At 40.1% G+C, this 24767-nt stretch overlaps 1 protein-coding gene across 4 annotated transcripts in view; it reads right to left on the bottom strand.

Annotated features, from left to right (window-relative positions):
* dgkb (diacylglycerol kinase, beta) overlaps window positions 1–20636 on the bottom strand; it is a 103133-nt gene extending 82497 nt beyond the window's left edge. Inside the window, exons 1-4 of one of the 4 annotated variants that reach the window (XM_034698136.1) lie at window positions 20503–20636; window positions 7950–8026; window positions 7109–7129; window positions 3902–4049 (exon numbers count right to left, since the gene is read on the bottom strand). In XM_034698136.1, coding sequence (XP_034554027.1) covers window positions 3902–4049; window positions 7109–7129; window positions 7950–8026; window positions 20503–20572 — 316 coding nt within the window. In that variant the 5' untranslated portion in view covers window positions 20573–20636. Of the gene's footprint in view, window positions 1–1547; window positions 1626–3901; window positions 4050–7108; window positions 7130–7949; window positions 8027–10135; window positions 10298–20502 lie in introns of those variants that run through there. The other 3 variants (XM_034698138.1, XM_034698137.1, XM_034698139.1) reach the window with 3 other exon arrangements.
* Between the last annotated feature and the right edge of the window lie 4131 nt (window positions 20637–24767).

Genomic DNA, 24767 nt, shown 5'->3' with positions numbered 1-24767 from the left:
CCTGCAACCTGCTGGGTCAGGATGCCTGACATGAGTCATACAGACGCATCGATCAGTGGTGGGCGGTGTCTGCTTCTCCAAAAAGGCAAAGGAGGAGTGCAAGTTTGGGCTCAGATACTTGCAGGAAAGGGGTTTAGTCTTATAAGTGTTTGATTTAATATTTAAAGCTGATTTAAATGGTAGTGAATAGTTGAACATTGAGTAGCTATATTAAGTGTTTAACTTCTGGTATCAAACCAAAGTAAGGCATTATATCCCTCCAGGTTGTCATAATCCTTTGTCTTCTTTAGTTGCTGATGAACGAGGAAGTGATGAAACGATTAAACTGTCAGATTCCCCTCAGTGGATCAACGAGGGAACACTTCTTTTCTACTTTGCAGACAGGATAAAAGTAAGACCTGAAAATTATCAAACCTCAGAGGAAGAAAAGCAGCGGGATCAAAAGCTGTTTCATAAAGTCATCTGCAATTCATGTCAGGGCACTTTTAAAGAACACTCAATACTGCTCAATACTGATGTAATACTTAGATCTGATTTCTTTGTTTGGCTGTTCACATTGCTTTTAAAGTGTTGCCTGTTTTAAATCCCTGAGTGAACTGTTCCTGAACTGATCTGTGAAACAACAACAAAGATACATGGTGCTGATGGAGGTAAACATGGCAGCCTCTGGAGTAAGCCTGGTATCTGGTTTCATGTTGATGTGCAGAGGAAGCTGAACATGAGGAGGAGGGAGAGGAGAAGGACAAACAGAGTGGAAGTGACTCTTACTCCGACCCGACCCACCGGTACAACCGTGACGAGTCAAGAGAGTGACGTCCACACTCCACGGTGACGTCAAAGTTACATCCTGACGATCCTGACGATCCTGACCTGGGGGCTCTGGCTGAGGTTGCACTACAAAGGATCAGACCTGTATCCGATCCAGGGCCACAAATGAAGGTGATCTGATTTGAAAAGATCAGAGTCCATGTGGCCTGTGCTGCTCAAAGTGTCATCCAAAATCTTATCTGAGTCCCATATGAGCTGAAAAATCAGACTTGGGTCACTGTTGCCTGCAGACTAATTTTACAGACTTTCATCAGAGGCTGAAATGAGACAGGGTGAGAAGCTGGTGTGATCATGTTGTCGCCTCAAACACAACTTTCAAAGCAGGTAATGAGATTTGATAATGTTACAAAACAGCAAGATGCTTCTTTAATGTCAAAGCTGCTTTTATTTATTTGAATCATCAGAATCTGTTGACGTTCTCCTGACTGAATGATGTGTAATCTCAAGAATATGAGGAGATTGTTTATTGACAAACCAGGCAGATTGTTTATTTAATGTACTATATCAACATTGTCCCAATCACTGGTGAAGAATTCAAACTGATGTCTGCATGAAAGAGGTCATTTTAACTCTATCCACTCACAGTCAGATATGAGTTTTTAAATTGTATGCATCTTTAATACAGAGGGAGTCTGCAGTGTTTTGATATCTACATTTTTTAAATCTGAAATTAGAATCATTCCTATACTCTAATTAAAATGTGATTTATTGTACCTTACCTGCAGAGAGGACTGAGGATGTAAAACCTCCTCTCTGGTGTGAAACTCTGAAACTATTCTCTCTCCCAACAAGGGATGTTAACAATCAGGTACCAAGTTATTGATTGTTCTGAACATGCTCAAACATGCCTTTTCTTTTCTCTCAGGTATGATAAACACATGGTCTCATATTACACTCAGCAGGATATTGGCTGAAAGTGAAGACACTTGGCCAGTACTGCAGCTGTGCACCACGTCCCTGTGGCTCTTCTTTTGGAGGACAAATACACAACAGAGAACTTCAATCGAGGAAGGATACCCCGCCCTTCGGATACAAAGCTGACAGACTGATAGAAAGTCAATGCAGAGAGATTTTCTAAACTTGCAAAGCTGGCACACCAGTATCAGACCAGCAACATAAAAAGATCTGGAACTCTCTCCCCCAGGACTTGCAAAATTCCAACTCTCCCACCACCTTCAAATGCCGCCTCAAGACTCACCTTTTCTGCCAAGCTTACTTCCTTTAATTTGTCTTTATGGGACTGGAATGACTTCACTTTCACTTTCATCATGACTTCACTTTCATTTAATTAATATTGTATTGTTATTCTGTTGTATTTATGTATTTATTTATTTACTGTTGAGTGCTGTTTTTTTTACTGTTTTTTTTTACTGTTGGTATGTTGTAAGGTGGCCTTGAGTGTCCAGAAAGGCGTCTATAAATAAAATGTATTATTATTATTATAATAATAATAATAATAATACATTTTATTTATATAGCGCTTTTCAAAAACTCAAAGACACTGTACAATTTTAAAATCAATACAAGCAAAATAAGCAAATAACAAGTAACACAGATCAAACAAAACAACACAACAGTACAATCACAAATGAAAAGCTAACTTAAAAAGGTGAGTTTTTTAAAGAGATTTGAAAGCTGAAGGGTCAGAGCAGTTTTGTATATGGGAGGGGAGAGAGTTCCAGAGGGTGGGGGCGGCTACTGAGAAGGCTCTGTCCCCCCAGGTTCGGTGCTTGGTTCTGTGAGGTGGGGACAGGAGGTTGGCGTGTGAGGAGCGCAGGTTACGGGAAGGAGTGTGATGGTGGAGGAGGTCAGTGAGGTAGGAAGGGGCCTGGTGGTGGAGGGCTTTGTGGGTGAGGAGGAGGATTTTAAACTGTATGCGGTAGGGGACAGGGAGCCAATGAAGGTGTTGGAGGACGGGGGTGATGTGGTCACGGGAGCGGGTGCAGGTGAGGAGGCGTGCAGCAGAGTTTTGAATGTATTGCATTATAACACTGGAGTGAACGGATCATAGGGATCATGGGGATCATGGGGATAAAACAACAAGAACAAGCAGAGAAAAACCTTCTTATAACAGGTGACTGTGTCTTTCTGAGGTTGATTTTGTTTAGTTGGATATTATTTAGTGATTGTGTTCCTCCATCATAAGTCAGTACACTACTTTATGGTTTATCATTTATAATCATGTCCTACTTTGTTGTGCAGTAACATAGTTAACAGTTAAAAGTCCTGCTGTAATCAACGTGGATCACAGATTTGTGGCTGTGTTGTAGTTAATAACAGTATTTCCATCATCAGTTCTTCTAAAATCATAAAACAGACGTTAAAATCCCAAAATAGACTCGTGTATTTTTAGCGGCGCAGAGAGACGCTTCTGGGATGGATCTTAGACGCTGTGGAAACACAAGCACTGACTGGAGTGAGCATGGACAAGCTCCAAAGTGAAGTAAACTGAAACTGACTGTGGGCAAACTGTTCTTTTATTCCTTTTCACCAATTAGACTTTATTGAAACAACTCCTCAACCTATTCTCATGGATGACTCTGTGTGACTCATTCGCACCAAAGAGACGTCAAAAGAAATCAATCCCACGTTTCCAACCACCTGAGGTAGCAGGTAGTCAAAGACGTGTGAAGCCGAGCGTTCCTCTGGGGTTAAACAACAGAGCTCTGATGTGTAATGTGAGCTGTTTTAATATCTGTTACTCATTACAACACTAGAAAGACATATTAGTATAAATGCTGTAAACAAACAAAAGCACTGCCAAGACTATTGGCAGCCTCCGCACTACAATTTACATTTTGTGCCACTGGGCTGGACTTGGCAGGGAATCTGTTATCATCTGACGCATTAGGAGAAGAAACAGACTTGATGCTGACTTTACAGCAAAGAAAGAAAAAGGAGGTGAAGTTCTGTAAAGAAGCTCATCTTAAAACATCTGCAGTGTAGAAAAGCTGCTGTGTGACGATGTCTGTGCCGTAGCAACAAAAGTGTGCACACGTCAGTAACTAAACAGAGAACATGATATGTTTAGAACAGGAGCTGCTAGTGAGGTAGAGATTTCCTCAACACTCACCAGACACTCTGGGTTTGTCAGATGATGATGGACTGGGTTTGGGTCCCTTGTTGCTAAACGACATGAAGAGGTGTTGACAGAACTCCTCGGGGAGCTCACTCTCCAGGAACGTCTGCATGAAGACCTTGAAGCCCTCGAAGTCGATCTCCTAAAATAAGAAGAAGAGGCTGTTGTTAGTCATGTTGAGCTGCAGTTGTTGCCTTTAAGGCCTCGGGGGGGATAGAGTTTATTATTATGAGAAGAGCATGTTGTGTTTCACATGTGGAGGAAAATCTGCAGTGTAAACCTGAACAAGTTGAAATGACTCAAAATTGTTTGACTGATTACAAAAGAGTTTTTAAGTTGCGGAAATACTATTTTTGAGTACAACTAAAATGATTAAATATGATTTCAGTTTACTCAATTGTTTGCTTTCTTTTTAAAAAACTCAAATTTACAAGTTACATTTTTTAAAATATTTTAATTCATACTAGATGAAACTGGGTACATGTCATGGTTTGGTTAGTTTAGTTTGTTCCTTGTGTTTCCTGCCTTGGTTCCTCCCTGTGTTTATTATGCATTAGTTCTCCTTTGTCTCCCTTGAGTGTTTAGTGATCCATGTCTCTTGTAGTGTTTCTTATAGTCTTGTGTTTCCTGTTTTATTTTGTAGTTCTGATCCATGTGTCTCCAGTTTAGTTTTACGTCATGCCCTTGTGTGTTTCCCTCCTTTAGTGATTCCACTCATTAGTCTCACCTGTGTCCTGTGTTCACACCTGTGTTGAAGACTCTGTATTTAGTTCCTCTGTTTCCCCTGTCCCTTGTTGGATCATTGTTGGTCTTCCCTGTACCGGTACAGTGGTTTTGCATTGGCTGTTTTCGAAACCGCCTACTATACTAGCAGTACGTACTGATTTCACCAAAATTCAGTATGTAGTAAGTGAACAAGAGCAAAGACAGCAGTATGCCAAAACTCCCCGGGTGTCTACTGATTCGGGAAAATTTCACAGTATGCATCGGACCAGACTCCCTCGCATACTTTTTCCCACAATGCACAGCACTGGTTCCTGTTTTTCTTTTCTATTCTTTTTTTGATGGGGGTCACTCAGTTTTTAGGTGTTGTGATAATTATGAAATTCCATATAAACCACCTCCTAACTTTTAAAACCGTAAGTGGATGCTAAAGAAGCCGTTTCGCTATCAGCTTGGCCGTTGTTTACTTCCGCTTTCCGAAACCGGAAATCTAGTGACGTCTGGCCCAACATACTACATACTAAATTCAAACGCAGTATGTAGCAGGCCGTTTTGAAAACAGCCTCTGTGTATTTAGTTTCTCTGTTTCCCCCCGTCTCTTGTTGGATCATTGTTGGTCTTCCCTGTACCTGTACAGTGGTTTTGCATTGGCTGTTTTCGAAACCGCCTACTATACTAGCAGTACGTACTGATTTCACCAAAAATCAGTATGTAGTATGTGAACAAGAGCAAAATCTGCAGTATGCCAAAACTCCCCGGGTGTCTACTGATTTGGGAAAATTTCACAGTATGCATCGGACCAGACTCCCTCGCGTACTGTTTCCCACAATGCACAGCGCTCGTTCCTCTTTCTCTTTTCTATTCTTTTTTTGACGGGGGTCACTCAATTTTTAGGTGTTGTGATAATTATGAAATTCCATATAAACCACCTCCTAACTTTTAAAACCGTAAGTGGATGCTTAAGAAGCCGTTTCGCTATCAGCTTGGCCGTTGTTTACTTCCGCTTTCTGAAACCGGAAATCCAGTGACGTCTGGCCCAGCGTACTGCAACACAGATCGAACAGAACAGTCATACTACAGACAGAGGCTGTTTCCGAAATCGCCTACTATACTAGCAGTACGTACTGATATGTCCAAAATTCAGTATGTAGTAAGTAGTATGTGAACAAGAGCAAAATCTGCAGTATGCCAAAACTCCCCGGATGTCTACTGATTCGGGAAAATATCTCAGTGTGCATCGGACCAGTCTGCCTCGCGTACTGTTTCCCATAATGCACAGCGCTCGTTCTGCTTTTTCTTTTTCCTCATTTTTTGACGGGAGGAAATCCGTTTTTGGGTGCTGTGAAAGTTATCAAATTACATATAAACCACTTCCTAACTTTTTAAATCATAAATGGATGCTAAATAAGCTTTTTATTTATCGGCTTCGCCGTTGTTTACTTCCGCTTTCCGAAACCGGAAATCCAGCGAAGTCTGGCTCAGCATGCTGCATGACAGATCGGACAGAACAGTCATACTACATACTAAATTCAAATGCAGTATGTAGTAGGCAATACCTACTGCCTACTACATTAGTAAGTAGTATGCAGCAGGCCGTTTCGGAAACAGCCTAAATTCAAATGCAGTATACTGCCTACTACATTTGTAGGTAGTATGTAGCAGGCCGTTTCAAAACAGCCTCTGTGTATTTAGTTCCTCTGTTTCCCCTGTCTCTTGCTGGATCATGGTTGGTCTTCCCTGTACCGGTACAGCAGTTTGGCATTGCCTTTCCTCGTTACTTGCCGCTTCCCGAAGCTCAGCCATTGTGGTTTTTCAAGTGTGTGAAGACTTATGTGGTGACGTTGATGATGTCATACGCAGCGTCCCTCTGTACACTCAAAAGTTGTTATTTGGACACGGATATTAACTCAATAAATTTGATCCACATATTATTAAAAAAACATTAATCGTTCAGATAACTCAATAATTAATTGTTGGTTCAAATAAATAGCTGGTTTTGATTGCTGTACCCTTAATGGTTATGAGTTAGAAGTACTGTTCAGGTTTACAGTGTGTGTATCCAAAATGTCGCTGAGTTCATGTTATAGATGGACTTAAAGGGCAGTAAGGGTTTAAACAGAGGTTTCAATGTTTTGGCAGCAACTATTTCAACACAGTGATATTTTCTACTGTCTATTTTCTAACTCTAAGTGTAACAGCTGCGTCTATCCTTGGGTTGTTTGGTTGGCTGAATTTCCCACATTTCGCTTATAAACACACCTCAAGGGAGACTTCTTAAGGGAGTAATCTTTCCTTGTAAATGGTTCCCTGTCGCCCAGAAATGTTTGTAATTTTGTTCTTACTCCAACTTTTTTTTATTTCTTCACTGCCAAAAGGAAGAGAGTCGAGTTGTTCGCTGAGAAATGATGTGAGCCTTCAGCAAAAAAACACAAGCAAAATAAAGAAGAGAGGGAGAAAAAGACAGGAGGGAGCCGTTACCTGGTTGAGGATTTCCTGCTTCTAAAGCGGCAGCGTTGTAGAGAGAAAGAAACCCAACGTGATCATGGATGTTTCATGCAGTTATTTCATTCAGAATGTGGTAGCAGTGCATGTTACACGTGTGCCTTTAACAAGATTTATGTTTGTAAATGCAGGCTTACAGTATCTGGCTCTCTGGACTGACACTGCTCTAGTGTTTTGGATGTTTATTAGTATTTGTATAAATCTCAGGAAGATTAGTTGCTTACTTAGTAACTGAGATCCAAATTAAGGCAGAATCCAAATAAGAAATCAATTATTCAAGCATTTCTGGTGGATGCAAAAAGTGTTATGAATTGAGATCCAATGAAACCTTAATTTCAATTAATCAATATATATTTGTGAACCTATCTGCAACTTTGAGTGAGAGTTCAGAACCTTGTTATAAATAATTCAGAATGATTGATTACTGAAACCCTGTTGAAGGCACCACAGCTGTCAAAGCTTAAAAACCAATCTCCTTTACTGAAAAGCAGTTAACATGATGATTTCATTGAACACATTTCTGAGCTTCAGCCGTTTCTTTCTACTACTTCTATCATGCATAGAGGTCTGCTGGGAGTAAACATCACTTTTAAATATGAAGGCAGAATTTAAAAGATAAGAAAAAAGCAGCAAAAGTAGCAACCAAGCATCGGGTTTGCAAAGTTATTTAACTAGTTATTAAATCATACAATTTAATAACTTATTAAATCTTATATATGCGTATGAAGGTAGGGATGTTTTATGAGGGCTTCTAACATGGCTGTGTTTAATAGACTATAAACTAAGGGTTGTATAATGCCGTGTAAACTTAACATACCTCCTCTGGATTGTATTTAGCCAACACACCGTCTCCATGGAACTCCTGCAGGACATCCTTCAGCTTCTTCGTGGAGTCTGAGGAGGAACAGTGAGGACAGATTAGTGTTTGATGAGGGGATGCTTTGAAAATAAAGCTGCTTTATAATTGATATTAAACTTTCATTAAACACAAATGCATCATGTCGGCTTAAATTAATTTACTGTTTTTAAAATAACACTATCTGGACTAAGTGGAAGTCTAAGCTACAGTCTAAACTTGGCATGTCCAAAAGATGCAGCACTCCAATGCTATGCACCCAGATTTCCTCATATGTTCAGTGTGGAAACAGCATTGTGATGTTAACTGGAGACTAGCATAACGTTATGACTCAGAACCTTGAGTAGTAGCTTAGACCGGGGGTTCCCAGACTTTTCAGCCCATGACCCCCAAATATAGGTGCCAAAGACTCGTGACCCCCACTGTCCCTCAAAGTGATTTAATGTGGCTTCATTTAGCTGGTCTGCAGAAAATTAGCCTCCCTATATGAGCATGTGTCTGTGTTTCCTGTGCCATTATGAATTAACCTGCTGCTACTGATGCTTTTGATAATTAACCGTTCACTAACCCTAAACTTAGGAGTCATCTGGCAAAAAGAAAGGGAGAAATCTAATTACATTTTTTATTTCAGGTTTCGCTACTATTTTTGTCAATATTTTTTACTATAATAGGTAAAATTTCTTATTTTTAGATAACTTCAAAAAAAAAAAAAGCACATTCTGGAAGACATCTCATGACCCCCCATTTGTGTCTCGCGACCCCCCAGGGGGTCTCGACTCACACTTTGGGAACCCCTGGCTTAGACTAACTTTGCATTGTGATTATTTTGGGTGATGCCACTCCAAACTGATACCTTACTTATTATTTTGTACACTCTAACTAATATCTCTATGTCTGGAGTCTTAGAGAACAAATAATCTTTGTTACATTACCATAACTCCCTGTTAGCTAAACTACAGCTGTTGGTAGCACAGGTTAGCTAACTCTCAAACTTGTGGCCAAAATGGGAATAAACAACTAAAGCATTACATAGGTAATAGAAAGGAAGCTAATAAACAAACATATTGATATAGTGATAACAAAATATTTACATCAATCTGATGTCTCTGAGTTAGACCCTACCATCCTTTACTGAAATGTGGTTAGCTAAACTAGCTAGATAAAACAAGCTAAATGGACATTTTCAAAGTGAATAATTAACTTTCTATGGCTTAATTGCTTGAGACAATACAGAATCATTCTTTCAAAACACTTTTAACGAGTTAGTATTAAAAACAAGCCGAAATAATGACTGTTCTTAGTTTTAGCACTCAGTTAGTGTAAACAGGACCATACAAATTAGCTGTAGTGGAGCTAGCTAGATAACAACAAGCTAGCTGGACATTTTCAAAGTGAAAAAAAAACACCTTCTATGGCTTCATTTCTTGAGACCAAACAGAATATTTCTATCAAAACACACCTTGAACGAGTTAGTATTAAAAACAAGCCGAAATAAGGACTGTTCTTAGTTTTAGTACTCAGTTACTGTAAACAGGACCAGACAGATTAGCTGTAGTGGAGCTAGCTTGATTACAACAAGCTAGCTGGACATTTTTAACATGAAAAAACAACTTTCTATGGCTTCATTTCTTGAGACCATACAGAATATTTCTTTCAAAACACAACTTAAATGAGTTAGTATTGAAATTAATTACTGTTCTTGGTTTTAGCGCTCAGTTACTGTAAACAGGACCAGACAGATTAGCTGTAGTGGAGCTAGCTAGATAACAACAAGCTAGCTGGACATTTTCAAAGTGAATAAACAACCTTCTATGGCTTCATTTCGTGAGACAATACAGAATCATTCTTTCAAAACACACCTTAAATTAGTTAGTATTAAAAACAAGCCAAAATATTTTTTGTTTTGTTTTGTTTTAGCACTCAGTTACTGTAAACAGGATCAGACAGATTAGCTGTAGTGGAGCTAGCTTGATTACAACAAGCTAGCTGGACATTTTTAACATGAAAAAACAACTTTCTCTGGCTTCATTTCTTGAGACCATACAGAATATTTCTTTCAAAACATAACTTAAATGAGTTAGTATTAAAAATAATTACTGTTCTTGGTTTTAGTGCTCAGTTACTGTAAACAGGACCAGACAGATTACCTGTAGTGGAGCAGGCTAAGGAGCTTTTATGAGGCCTACACTGCTAAATCAATTAGCTTCACCGTGGGTAGCAGGTACTCATTTTACAAAAGTTAATTAGGAGTAACGTTTCTCAACAGCACTGGGGGGGTCTGTTTCATCTGTGAGCACAAACTGGAAACTGCTTATTAGGATGCTTTGTTATAGTTAGAGATCAGATCAGCTATCCCTGTTCATTGGCTTATTTTCAGATTCATCTATTGTATAAAAAATGTTACCATTTCTTTGCATTCAACCCTTATACATTTTACTATGTGATATTTTTCACTTATATTTGATGCTTTACTTTGTAACTCTTAAAGTTGTGCTGTGAAACCGGGCAGATTACTGCTTTAATAACATCAAAACAGAGAGAAAACATCTCCTGTGTCATTAATAAGTAAACACAAGCTGTAAAATACATTTCATGGTTTCATACTAATGCTGCAATATAACTCTGATAGAAAATAGTTGCATTGTGTTTGAGTTAGTAAGGGTGGATGCTCTGCAAATATTAAGATTTGCATGTGAGCTCTTCTAACAGCTTGTTTGTTGGTTGTAACATCGTGACGCCTCCATCACAACTGGCTCTGGTTCCTGGATTTTTTCAAAGACCTTCTACGAGCAGTAAGGAGAAATAAATGCCTCGCATCGGACTGTGAGTGTGTCTTCATTATTGACTGCTTTTATTAGCATGCCGTCTACACAGAAACCATTACAGAGCAGAGCGATTATGCATCTGCTGATTGTCTGCCACATTCAGCAGGCACCGGTGAATTGAAACGTTTTTTCTCACTCAGCCTGATGATTGAAGCATTGTGCTGCACACAGTAATCAGAGGCGATAATTTTATGTTTAATGCTTCACCTTGAAAAGTAAAAGAAATTCCCTCTCTGGGAAGCTGCTGCACTCTGCAACAAAACATCACATACAGAGCAGGAGCTCTAATTGTTGTGCGGACGATCTTAAGGGCCTGATGGGGCGCAAAGCTATTAAAAATGTTATGAACGTGTGCTCAGCTCTCTTAAATGAGAAGGAAGGGAGGCTACAGGGAGATGAAGGCAGAGATGAGGAGGGAAGGTAAGATGATGTGATGTCCATTGTTGCAGCTTGAGAAGGGGATATTTTATAACCGGTAGCTGCACAAAAGGGACGCCTGCAGCTCGTTGAAACATGACTATCCAAATCCGTCTAGCATGCACACTTGCCTGCACGCAGACATGCACACACACTAAGGCTCTTTAGTCGTCCTCTGCTGCTTGGTGTTTTTGATCCCACGCTTTTTTCAATACAAGCTTAATTGTTAAGCCTCATATCTTTGAAATATTTCCTTCCTCAGTGCAACTCACTCCTGCTTAACCTCCCACATGGAAATATTTGCAAAACAGAGAAAACAGAAAGCTGCATCATCCTGGCTCTCAAGTGTAACGCCTGTTAGAAAGATGATGGGGTAATTCATTTGAAATGATTTATCTGACCCTTCTTTACAAAGATAATGGCTGAATAAATTCATATCAAACTGTACTCCAGAGAACATCCTCTAACATGTGAGGAAAAGTTCACAATGTGAGGAAAGTTTTTGGGATCCAACCATGAGGCTGGATTAGCTTAAGGCTGATTTATACTTCTGCGTCACCCTTACGCAGCAGGGGCCGACGCTTACATGAGCACCACATACTTGTGCGTTAATGTGTCCATGTCGCGCAGCAATTCTCCGCCAAAATACTTGAGGGCAGTGTAGGAGCTTAATGCAGTTTATAATCTTGTAATAATTTAAGTTCACGTGCAAAATAATAATTTACATGGATCGTTTATTTATAAGGAAAAAGATAAATATGTACATTCATAAAAGGATGGTAAAATGTTAAAGTTCATTATGATGTAAGTACTTTCTCATAATATAAAAAAGGTATTTGGATTTCTGACATAGGAAGGGTGGCTGACCCCGCCCCGATCAACGAACATTATTAAGGTTTCTCTCACTCTCTTTTAGTTTCTTTAAGGATTTGTTGGTTAAACACAACAACAGCAGCTCCTCTGGCTGCTAAATATGTGTCTGCCTGTCACAGCCTGAGGGACGCACCATCCCATAATATCTGATTTTAGGTGGTTTAATGAGCATACCGCATCGAGGACATTGAGATATGCTGTATGGGTCACACCATCGTTCATTAATGCGTATAAAATATGTAATATGTATAATATGTAATGAATATATATGTAATGTAATGTATGTGTATGAATTTTATGTGCTTTGGCAACAACATGTCTTTATTCATGCCAATAAAGCAAATTGAATTGAATTGAACAACAAGCTTAAACTTTTATTCGTGGTCCTGTTGAGTTATTTTTTAAGGGAAATTCAAGAAAGGGATTTTTAAGAGCATCAAAACTAAGGCTTCATTCAGCGGAACCATAGACTGTAAAAAACATGGACGTAGTATCCGTGACGTCACCCATCTGTTTCTGAAGAGCTGTTCTGAGACCATTCGGCTGCGGCAGCCATATTGCTTCTGTCGAGCCAGTGTGACGTAAAGAGGCGGGCTTTGAGCCTCCTAGCCAACAGCTGCAGTGTTCCCACAGGCAGCTGTGCCTCTCATTGGAAGACTGGTAATCTCAATATCTTTGAAATTGCCGAATTAGAAAAAAATTCACCCCCCTCACAGTGAGAGGACATCAAGAAATTAGCTATTCAGACTACACTCATCTTTTGTACCAGGCTGTAAACATGTTTATTAATGCTGCAAAGATCGTCTTTTCCCCATTCATGTGTATGTGACTTCCGGTACTTCCGGAGCCAGCCTCAAGCGGATCCTCGATGAACTGCAGCTTTTAACACTTCCGCATTGACTCATATTTTTAGACCGGAGGTTGCCCCTTGAGTGGAACCCACAGGCAGTGCAGTCTCTGATAGTCGGTCGCCTGCTTCCGGCCCCGCTACGATCTCTGTTTACTTTTCCACAGCGTACAGAGTGTGTCGTGTTAACCGACAGCTGATACATGTTGCTGTTTATCATACAGACATGATGACATGAAGAATAGAGAGGAGGAGATGAAATACACGGCTGATGAGCGGGGATCCCGGAAGTGCTGTAAATGCAGGAAATACAATGCCGCCGAGCCAACCAATCACAGGGCTTGCGGTCCACATCGATTCTACAGGTAGTTACATTTTAGAGGAGGTGCACATCAGCTACATGACTAGGCCTCTGCGTAGGTACGGGAGCTACGCGGACCCCAGGTGTAGGCTACCCCGTCGATTCGACAAATAAGCATGAATCAGGCTTTAGACTGCTGCCTCCACAACCCGACCCTAGATACTCATTCTACCTGTTCTCTGTTATATCTTAATTTGGTGAGAGTATCTCTTCATTCCTATCAACAATGATGAAAGATATTAATACAGAACATAAGTGTCTGTATTCTCACCATTAAGATATCATAGTAGAGAGAGTGGGGGAGTTCCTCAGTGGGAAACAATGTGGTAACCAGGCATGGAGCAATTAGAGAGAAATGTCATTACCATTGAAACTGGTTCAAAAGATCCTGTCTGAAGGCATTAATTATTAAGATTCATACTTGGTGCTCTGAATAGTTAATTAAAGAGGCAGCAGTTTAAATGCTTCAAATATTTCACGTAGGAGGCTGAAAGAAGCTCTGAAAATATTACCTGATAAAGGTCTTTGTATTTGGGAACGTGAAATCATTGTTAAGTATCCAACTTTATCAAGTTCGTTCCATTGTTAGTCTTCATACAAATGATTTACTGTGATATCTGAAGTCTGTCAAACCTACGTGTGAGTGCACAGCGTCCCACAGTTTGCCTGCCAGGAGTCGTCATAGTTTCCATCCGTGAAAGCGTTTCAAACGCTGAAACGTGTCAACATCTCACAGAGTAACATAAACTGCAGGCATCCAGAGCTCAGTGCAGTGAGCAGGGGAGCTGTTTGTCCAACTGAGGATGAATCATTGAGAGCTGGAAAGCCACCGAACAGATTAAATGCCTCAGCAGCTCAAAGCTTTCTACATCAGCAAGTTGAACATGCAGGCGGCAATTATAGTGTCCGAGTTTTTATCATTAAACACGAGGGATGTCTGAGATTAACCGCAGCAGGGCGACTCAAAGTGCTGTTTACAGCAGACAGAGGAGAGGTCTCTGGTTATTGTTAGCTCGGGGGTTTGATGCTATCGGAGTGTGCTTCCATGTATGAAGACGATCACTGAAGGTGTGTCGAACTGCAGTGACAACTTTCACAAAGAGTAGAAGTGATTTGATGAAGGAAATAATTGCATGAAGTCAGAGCTCTTGAAATGGGACCCCACAGGGTCGACACACTGTAATGAGACACAATTAAAGATGTCCAATAATTCTTCTAAGTGTCTGGATACAACATTTAATTAGCCTTTATGATAGCCTGGCATAAAGTAGCTAACCTTGGCCTACATGTATTACTGTCTTAATCATATAAGTGACAACCATAGACTGTATATATAATGGGTGTCATCTCACTCTGCTCAAAGTGAGGCCGCCTCAAAAATTGCTCCCCCTAGTGGCTGGCTGCAGTATAGGTCAAAAACACTATCTCCCCCATTCATTTGAATGGGGCTGCGGTCAAACTTAAAAAAATAAATACACGTCGTATGAATGTTTCTCACATCCTGTGGTGATATGTAGTTATTATTTGACTGTTTTGTGTTCAAGGCCTCTTTTTTCTGAAAAGTTTATTTTTCATTATTTATTAGAGGTTAAAAAACAGGGTTTTACATCCAGGTTTGCTTTGATTGAGAGTTGCCGTAGAGGGAAACTCCGTAGGACCTCAGGACGCTACGCTATAGGGCGGAGCTAGTTACCGTGGAAACACACAAATTCCCTACTGTGCAGACTCTGCCTGCAGAAAATTTACAAGATGGCAGCGTTCTGGAACGGGATATTTTGGCTTCAAAACCGTACAATGGGAAAACCCGGAGCGACGCTGTACATTATATTTACAGTCTAAGGTGACAACCTCCAGTAACCTCTAGTGTTGAAAATGAAGCAAATTTAAGTGCAACAATACTGCAGTTCCTCAAGTGTCCACTTGAGGCTTGATCCAAAAGCCAAAGAAACTCCATTAGAGTCCATATTAACATTTACAGTTTTAGCTAATGAGCCAGGTAAAAAAAAGATTAGTCTCTATCTTAATTTGTTATTCTGTAGGACTGTACGGCATAGGTGATCCAGATTATGAGAAAAATCAGTGCATCATCAGCCGGGGAAGAGTTCAGAAAGTCATATCAAATTCATATTCATGTGACCTCAAACTGCAGCTAAAGCCTCAGTTTGAACTTCATCTATTATCAAAGTACCATCCTCCCTTTTTTGGGGGGTGAGGAGTACACCACCTCCCAAAAAGCCCATAAGTAGACACAAGTCATGAATGTTTGAATGAAACAGTTTCATCCTCCTCCTCCGACACCTGTCAAACATTCAGGAGCTCAGAGATGTTTCTTCAGTTTCTAGATTAGCCAGAAGTCAGTGGGAGTCAGCTTTTCCACGTCTATCTTTAGCTCTGTTTTTTAATGATACATTCTCCCATCTGTCCCAATGACACCACGTTATCATGTCAACCTGTCACTCCTGCATCATACGTTCTACCCCCTGTATAATTGTGACTGTTTATACCTTTGTGTAACATTTTTATATACCTCTATTTTTTATTTCTACTTTATTTATCTATTTTTATTCAATTTTTTCTACCCTTTTTTCTTCTTCAACTACTACTATGTCTGTGTTGCTGCTACAGCCGACTTACCCCCCTGCAGCCTGTTGCACCAGCTGTGCGTAGGTTGTGTACTAAGTTAGGGTGTAAAGTCCTCACTAAACCAAATGTTGAAACGAGTTAGTTTGTAACTTAAGTTGTGTCGCTGTTTGGTTTCACCACAGAGACGTAAGGATCATCTTAACTAGTAGACTGTAACGTCCAAACTCGCCAGAACATTAATAATAATAATAATAATGATAATAATAATACATTTTATTTATATAGCACTTTTCAGAAACTCAAATAAACTGTAATTGTTCAAATCAATACAAGCAAGGAACAAGGAACACAAATCAAACAAAACAATAGTGCAATCACAAATTAAAAGCTAACTTAAAAAGGTGAGTTTTTAAAAGAGATTTGAATGTTGAAGGGTCAGAGCAGTTTGGGATATGAGAGGGGAGTGAGTTCAAGAGGGTTGAGGCGGCTATGGAGAAGGCTCTGTCGCAGATATGACGTTTACACTTCCAGCAGCCAATCAGAGGAAAGCACCAGTTTTAATGCATTGTTATCTTTCTTGCCTAATCTTCTCAGAACTGACCAACAGCTGAAACAAACTTCCAAAAACAGCCACTACTGTCGCAGAACAACAACAAAATGTATGTAAATCTTTACAAAGTGTCATAGTAAGGTGATAACTATATCCTAAATCCTTAATCTACAGTGTGTGTATAATAACAGTGACATTAAGTGGTGAAATTATCAACTACAACATATGTTAATACACAGGAGTGCAAATCATGGTCATCATATTTTTCCAAAGGATGTAATCTCTCATGGATGACACGTTGTTTGAAGTAATATATCTGGAACACACTCCCTGAAAGCTGCAGGTCTGCTCCAACTCTCACCTCTTTTAAATCAAAGACTAAGACTTTTTTATTTACCTCTGCCTTCCTATCTTAGATTATTTTAACCCACTTTAAATTAAAATTTTAATGTAATTTGTAATATATTTCTAATTTTCCTTTTCTTTTCTGTTTTATCATATTTGTCATTTTAATTGTGTTCTTTTATGCCTGTCTGAATGTCTCCAATGCTTTTAATGTTTTAATGTAAAGCACATTGAGTTGCCCTCGTGTATGAAATGCACTATACAAATAAAGCTGCCTTGGCTTGCCTTGCCTTGCCTAATATAGCTGGGAGAACCCTCTGTATCTCCTCATCCTCCTAATCATGTGGGAATCGAAAACTGGATCCAACTTAGAACCGGTTCCAGTTGATCAATTCCATTGGATTTGTACACCTCACACACTCTGCGACGCAGAACTCCTTCAACCACGAGGAAACATGCAGAGGAAAAGTGTTTTTCCTCTCCATATTCAAAGTATTCGGACTCACGCGGCTGAAAATGAGGCACAGAGAGCGGGTAAAATACCTCCACGATGACCCCCGGCGGAAAAGCATTTTTCCTCTCCAAATTCAAAGTATTTTCCTCCAGGCTTGAGGGTCCAGATCCGGACTCACGCTGCCGTGAATGAGGTCAACCTATTGTTCAGTATGTTCAACTTGAATATGCTCATGTTCAGTCTTGTGCAGACATACTTTTGAAAAAAATTAAATGGTTCCTTTTGGTGCAGAAGACGGTGTAGAACTCCTTTTTAACCCCTCAAAAAAAATACTCAGGAATCGTTAGAAGAATTGATAAGGAATTGGTTTGATAAGCAGAATCGACAATGGCATTGACATTGATAAAATCTTATCAATTTCCACCCTTTCACCTACTAGCTAAGTGTAAGAACTATGTTGTAACTTAGGCTTACGTTGGAACTTTCTCAGCTGGTGCAACGCCCAAAACGTTAGTAGAGTGTAAACTCCATCTTAAATGAGAAATAACATTCAAACTCAGCTGGTGCAACAGGCTGCAGGAGATCAATAAAGTCTTATCTTATGTAACATATCCATGTTTGGACTCCTAACACCTTACCACAAAACTATCTGATGATGACACTGAGACTACCTTTATATTTCATACAGTCTGTGTGTTTTGTTGATAACAAGGATGAAACTTTTATCTGAATCCTCTCTTGTGCATCTGTTTATTTACCTACATGTGACTGCTCTGTGTAGTTGACAGGTGCCTTTTGTGCCTTTTATGCTTGCAGTTCCTCGCTGCCTGCAGTCATAAACATGAAAGCACAGCCTCAGTTCTGAGCACAGAGATGAACTCCGTCAGCTCGTCTAATTGGAGGATAGAAACAGACGCTGTACAGCAACAGAACACCTTGATGCTCGACACAAGGACAACAGAGACTCAGAATAAAGAAAACAGAATAAAGACACGAGGCTTTTTATCTAATCTTTTGTCATCTGAATAAAAAATGAAACATTGCTGCTGACAGAGTCAACCACAAGTCTACCTCTCTTACAATGAGCGGTATTGTTCCATGACCTGCTCAATTATACCGACTAATGAGGCAGGAGGCTTCTTTGGAAAGGAAAAATGTTCTGATTCAAAATAAATCAAAGCACACAAAACATCAGTCTTTACCCGAAGCCTCTTACTTTTTCAGATTCATCCACTTCTCTTTAATTCATGACGCCAAGAGTCTCTTGCTGTAAAGCCTGATGTCCTGGTCTCAATTATTGATAAAGAAAAATTTGCAACCCTTGGACCAGATTGAATTTAGAAATATCAGCCGTCAAAGATGACAAGCAACAGAAATTAAATAAGCAAGGTTTGAAAAGAACTTGAATCCCTAAATCACAATGTGTCTTGAAGTAGATAGAAACCTGAAGTGTTTGTGTGCATCTGCCTGTTACATGAACATGTTTCTTTACCACTTCACCAAAGTGCTTCCTAATGGTAGGACTCGCTGGTCTTGATTGTATGGGCTCTTTATGTTAAGAGTTCTTCCACTGTCCTCCAGGATTTGGTCGTATACAAACAAAGAGATTGGACCTGACTGAACAGCTACTGCTCTTTTAGTGTGGTGTGTTAAGTCAAAGCAGTGAAATGAGCTATAAAACCTAAAATACTCAAGAGGCTCTGAACGGGAAAAGATTAAGAGACTACTTCTTGGTGGGTTTGAGGTGCTACTCCTTGGAAGGTTTTTACTGGAGTGGTCTACATGTAGTTTCCTCACGTGAACATGGTAAACACAACCCCTATTAAAGGCACCGAAAGGCTGTGTACAAAACCACATATGTACTACATACATACTGCCCACTAACTTAAAGGTTAGTATGCCTTTGACAACATGCACGTCCTCTCTGCGTCACATGACTTCATCAATTAGTATGGGAGGTCGGGCCTTCAGTTAACAGGCACCCCTCCTTTGGAATCACCTACCAGTCAGGATCCGGGAGGCAGACACCCTCTCTACTTTTAAGAGTAGGCTTCAAACTTTCCTTTTGATAAAGCTTATAGTTAGAGCTGGCTCAGGCTTGGACCAGCTCTTATTTATGCTAATATAGGCTTAGACTGCTGGTGGAACTGACACACAGGCACACACTCTGACTTGCTTTAACTCTTCCTGTCCCATTAAAGTTGCTAACCATAGACCTTTCTGGAGTCCCTGAGCTCCCTTGTCTCGTAGGTTCCTCTGGATCTCTGCCGTAGATGGCCTGCTGCTGTGGACATGCCAGACTCCAGCTGCTACAACTACTACTATCCATCTCACCACTATCATCTCTCTTGCTCTTTCTCCTCTGTCTCTCTTTCAAAGCCCAACTCGGTCTCAGCAGATGTGTGTCTAACATGAGTCTGGTCTTGCTGGAGGTTTCAGCCTGTTAAAGGAAATTTGTCCTTGCCACTGTAACTTGCTAAATGCTGCAAAGTGCTCTGCTCATGGTGGATTAAGATGAGATCAGACTGAGTCCTGTCTGTAAGATGGGACTGGATTGTATCCTGTCTTGATGTTGGGTCTCCATAATAATAGAACATAGAGTCTAGACCTGCTCTGTTTGTAAAAGCGCCTTGAGATAACGCTTGTTGTGATTTGGAGCTATATAAATAAAGATTGATTGAGATTGATTGATCAATCCCAGTTATTCCTGATGTGAACTACGATGGTTGAGATAGCATCCCCATAATTTAGAGAATAAAACACAACAGCATAAAATATTCATAACTTCAACAACTGCATGGGTATTAAAATATATATATTTGAAGTTTGTACACCGCTTGTTGCTGGCTGGGGAGCTCCACTGTTGTAAGAGCTGCAATGCAGTTTGGGGCGGCTAGTGAGCTCCTGCCTCATGCTTAGAAATTCTGACCAATCTGGGACACATCCTGGCATTTCTGATGCAGTACGAATAAGATGATATTGTATAGTGTATGACACAGCTCCATTTAATGTATAAGACTTCTCTGAGATGTAGCTTTCCCCTTCTTTCTTTTCAGAGAAGCCAACAAAGAGTTAAACAGATTTCACAGCAGCTGTACACAGAAGGGCTTCGTGTCCCCGGTGGCTGCCTGAGGGTGTCATTCTATATGTCACCTGCTAAATTACTGTTCCTGAAAAGTAGCATCATCATCATCCCACATGGAGAGACCCCCTGAACACATCTTGTCATCACAGACACACAGAGAGCTCCTGTACTCACACTGAGTGTATTCCTGCAGCAGGGCGAATTCAGCTGGGGTCAGCGTGACCCATTTGTCCTGGCTGCTCATCGTGTTCAGACCTCCTCTGTTCCGCCACCGAGCATTCCCCGAGCAGCAGCACACAGCGGGGCGTCTGAAAAACAACAACAGGTGTAATTCTGCAAAGATGAGGCTGAAAATGCCTGATGAAATTACTTTTTTTCTGCCCTGTCACAGGTCTGTAGTAGAGTAGATAAACCACTACATGCAGCTACAAAAGAGAGCTTATTTTCATCTCATTAAACTCATCATCTGGTCATCTCACGTCCCTGTTTTCCTGCCTGCTCCCGCCTTCCGTCATTCGTCCTCACAACCCGACAGCCGAGTGTCCTTTTGTCTCTTGCTCACCAGTTTTCCGATATGTTGCAGGGACTTGACATTTGAGGCATTGACATTTATGTTTGTCAGCTAACGTGCAATGGAGGCGGGCTACAGAATCAACCTTTATTTGATATTGATTGAGCATGTTAACAGATGGAAACAACAGAAAGTTTAAAGGACGTTGTAGGGAGCGTCTGAGAACATTTAACCTCATGTTATTTCGGTCCAGTCGTCTGTGCAGCATTTTAAATACTGTTTAGGTAAGTAATCTTGAAAGAGTTGAAATTACAGCTTGCACAGTAATTTTGCTAGGCTCCATTCAGCAGCATAATGCCATAAAAAATATGTTATATCATTTAGAAAAAAAGAACAGTCAGCAGTCATCCTAGTTACTTTGGGTTTTTGAAGTTTCTACTATGAAACTTCCAGAGCATTCACAGATACTGGGTTACCTCTGAGCGGTAATGAACACGTCAGCTCAGCTGTTCAGGTTTGAGTGTCTTGTCATGAAAAGTTTGCAACAAGTGAAAGTGAAGTGGAAAGTCCTTCTTTGCACAAAAAGCCTGGTTTTGACTTTAAGTGGGTTCAGAGCTGAGCTGCTGCAGCTTTCAGATGACCTTGCATAAACCTGGCTGGTTGCTATGATGACAACATGATCGAGTTCAGGCGAAATTTGCATTTGTAGGCTGGTCCATTATGAGTCATTTAAACTGAGTCAAATTTGTTTCAACAAAATAAGATGTTGCCTTTTTATATACACTTGGCATACGCTCCTCACTTCCCATTGACAGATGTATACGTCAGCTGAAAATTAAATTAACTTTAGGCACACTACCAGTCAAAAGTTTGGACACACCTTCTCATTCAATGGTTTTTATTTATTTTAATTATTTCCAACATTGTAGATTAATACTGAAGACATCAAAACTATGAAATAATCTGCTTTGGCCATAATCTGGATTACAACAGTAGTCAAATAGGGCTATCCATTGTGTGCTAACCCTATCTCTGAACAACACAACTGATGGTCTCAAACACATTAAGAAGGCAAGTCATTCTACAAATGAACTCTTGACAAGGCTCATGTTCATTAGAAACCATTCCAGGAGACCACTTCATGAAGCAGACTGAGAGAATACCAAGAGTGTGCAAAGCTGTCATGAAGGAAAAAGGGGGCTACTTTACAGAATCTAAAATATAAAACAGATTCTGCTTTGTTTAACACTTTGTTGTTCATTAAATAATTCCATATATGTTCTTTCATAGTTTTGATGTCTTCAGTATTAATCTACAGTGTTTACAATAATTAAAATAAATACAAACCCTTGAATGAGAGGGTGTGTCCAAACTTTTGACTGGTAGTGTATGTTGAGCAGACATTAAGTTCTAAGGAACTTTCTGTTTACGTCTAATTTGGCGCCCCCTGTGGACAGAGCAGCATCCTTTACTGATTTTGTCTTGTACATGTGTAATCAGTGTTTTCGTGACAAAAGAAAATTTCACATCAGGCTTTCCTTAACATTTGCTGTGGAAAAAGGGAAAGAAGGACGAGCCTCAGTGTGCTGTAAATCATTTCATGTGACACCAAAACTTGAACAGTGGTTCCAGACATTTTAAATCACAGAAAAGAAATACCCAGTCTTGTTATTGATGGTCTTGTTCGTTCTGTTGGTCATAAAGAGGCACCAGTATTCATTTCAGGCTGTTTCATAACAAGTCATAAACTCCTCACTTTGACTTGAAGCTCCTGTGGGAAGTTTTTAGTTGACCTCCAAAAGTGAACAAGACTTTAAGATTAAAGATGTCTGGTTTCTCTTAGGGTGTAAAGAGTCAGTTATCTGAATGGATTATGGACCTTAACGTTAAAGATTTGAGTGCACCAGCTTGTGGCATCAAGTTATGAACATGTTTGGCTGCTTATCTTGCATACAGCTTTTAATACTCTCATTCTCGCAAGACTCTGAGTGTGACCTTTTACCTCCACAAGGCTAACGTTCGCTTCAGTGGCAAGCCAGTTAGCATTAGTTTGTTTACGAGGAGAAGATTCTGCACAAACTATGCATTCAACTCTTAAAAGAAAGCAGTATGAGATGTTTCTTGTTAAAAACAATTCTTACACATGACCAGGAGGGGTCCACAGGGGGCGCTAACACTGACACTGAATGGAAGTTCTTCACAGGAGCTTTAAATATTTCCAAAATTTTAATTTAATAAAAAAATACTTCAGGATTATCTGGCGGGATGGTTGCCTTGAATCTCTCTTTCACCTGTTACACTTGTATTAAATGATCTTGCTAATACAGGCTTAACAATGAATAAGAAAAGGGTGGTACTAGCTGATCTCACAGCAGCGAAAAAGCTTATTGCAACACGTTGGAAACCCCCTGCACGTACTTTCCTTTCGAGTATGGGTCTCAACGTACTTAGATATCGTGTACCTTGAACTCTCAACAGCCCGAGTTCACAGGGCGTAAGTGATTTCTGCAAAACTCAAAAGCCTTCTGCATTGATTGCGTTCATATATGATGGCCTGGAATGGGGGTAGGAGGGGTTTGTGTTTAATTTCTTTAATATTGTTATCTATTAATATTGTTTTATTATCATTATGTTGTTCTGTTTTGTTTTTTATCCCCTTCCTTATTTGTATAAGGTTATCTTTTTGCACAAGCATCATGTTGCTGCTTGCGCTGATCAATATCTTGCTTGTGAACAACCTGTAAACAAATATCAATAAAGTAACAATTTGATCACAAAAAAAAAGAGGTAATTTTAGGCTGGAGAATGCAGGAGTCTGTGTCTTGTTATTGAACACTGCTTATTAATTTTTTCATGTAATTCCTGGGTATTGAATTCTGATTTTAAGTCGTGGTAAGAATATTTCTGATGAAGTAAAATCGTTTGAAAGACTTTCTGTTGTGCATCATAAACCTCTCTTCTCAGAGGATGGAAACATGCATCACTCATGTTTATCATTTCATCAGACCGAAGAGTCAAGTGATATTTATGTAACCCCTTTAATGAACCAGGTAAACAAAATTATAAGTCACTGTCAGAGCTTCACTAATTAGTGCAACCTCACGACTCTGCTGCTGCTGCTGCTGAGCACAACACAACCTGGCTTTCAATCTTACCATTACATATGAAGGGTGTTTGTAATTGGATGTTTGTGTAGGTGTGTGTGTGTGTGTGTGTGTGTGTGTGTGTGTGTGTGTGTGTGTGTGTGTGTGTATGTGTATGTGTGTGTTGCATCACCAGGGAAGCATTTGCTCCAATTACAGTGGACTGAACCCTTTGGATCAACAAGTGGATGTGTTCATTCAGGAGGAGAGATGTGCCTGCAGACAGTACGGGCTACATGAATGTGCTTTTTAGTAAGATACAAACGTTTGGACTCATGCAAAGTGTTCACCCATGCGAGAATACATGAGCATGCGGTGCCACGAAAAGGCCACTGCATAAACAAAAGCTGCATAAATTATTAAAACACAATCATTATTTTTGTATAGACTTCACAAAAAAAGGGGGAAAGCTTCAGTCAACACAATGTGCAAGCCACTGGTGCTGCTGTGCTCACATGCTGGGTGCGTGGGAATCAGCCTCCCTCGCATAAACTTTGATCTACTGTTGGAGCTGGAACCAGAACTGTCGACAACGTCTTATTTAATGTATCACACAAACAGAGAAGAGACGCTCCTGTTAAATCTCCTGTGAATTCCAACACAGCGATACCCTCTGTAATATAGAAGTGATGTGTGCAGCATGTTCCTGCTGTGCTCTGCTCTGCAATCATCCTCTCTCTCTCTGCCCCTCTCTCTCTCTCTTTGGTGTTATAACTGCAGAGAGCATCCTCACAGAAGACTTAGCCGGCGTCCTTTACCAATAAAAGAACAAACAGTGTTATCAG

Source organism: Notolabrus celidotus, chromosome 12 (assembly GCF_009762535.1).
Source record: "Notolabrus celidotus isolate fNotCel1 chromosome 12, fNotCel1.pri, whole genome shotgun sequence".
Lineage (NCBI taxonomy): Eukaryota > Metazoa > Chordata > Actinopteri > Labriformes > Labridae > Notolabrus > Notolabrus celidotus.
The sequence above is the reverse complement of the archived record's forward strand: the minus strand, read 5'-3'. Positions and strand labels throughout refer to the sequence as shown.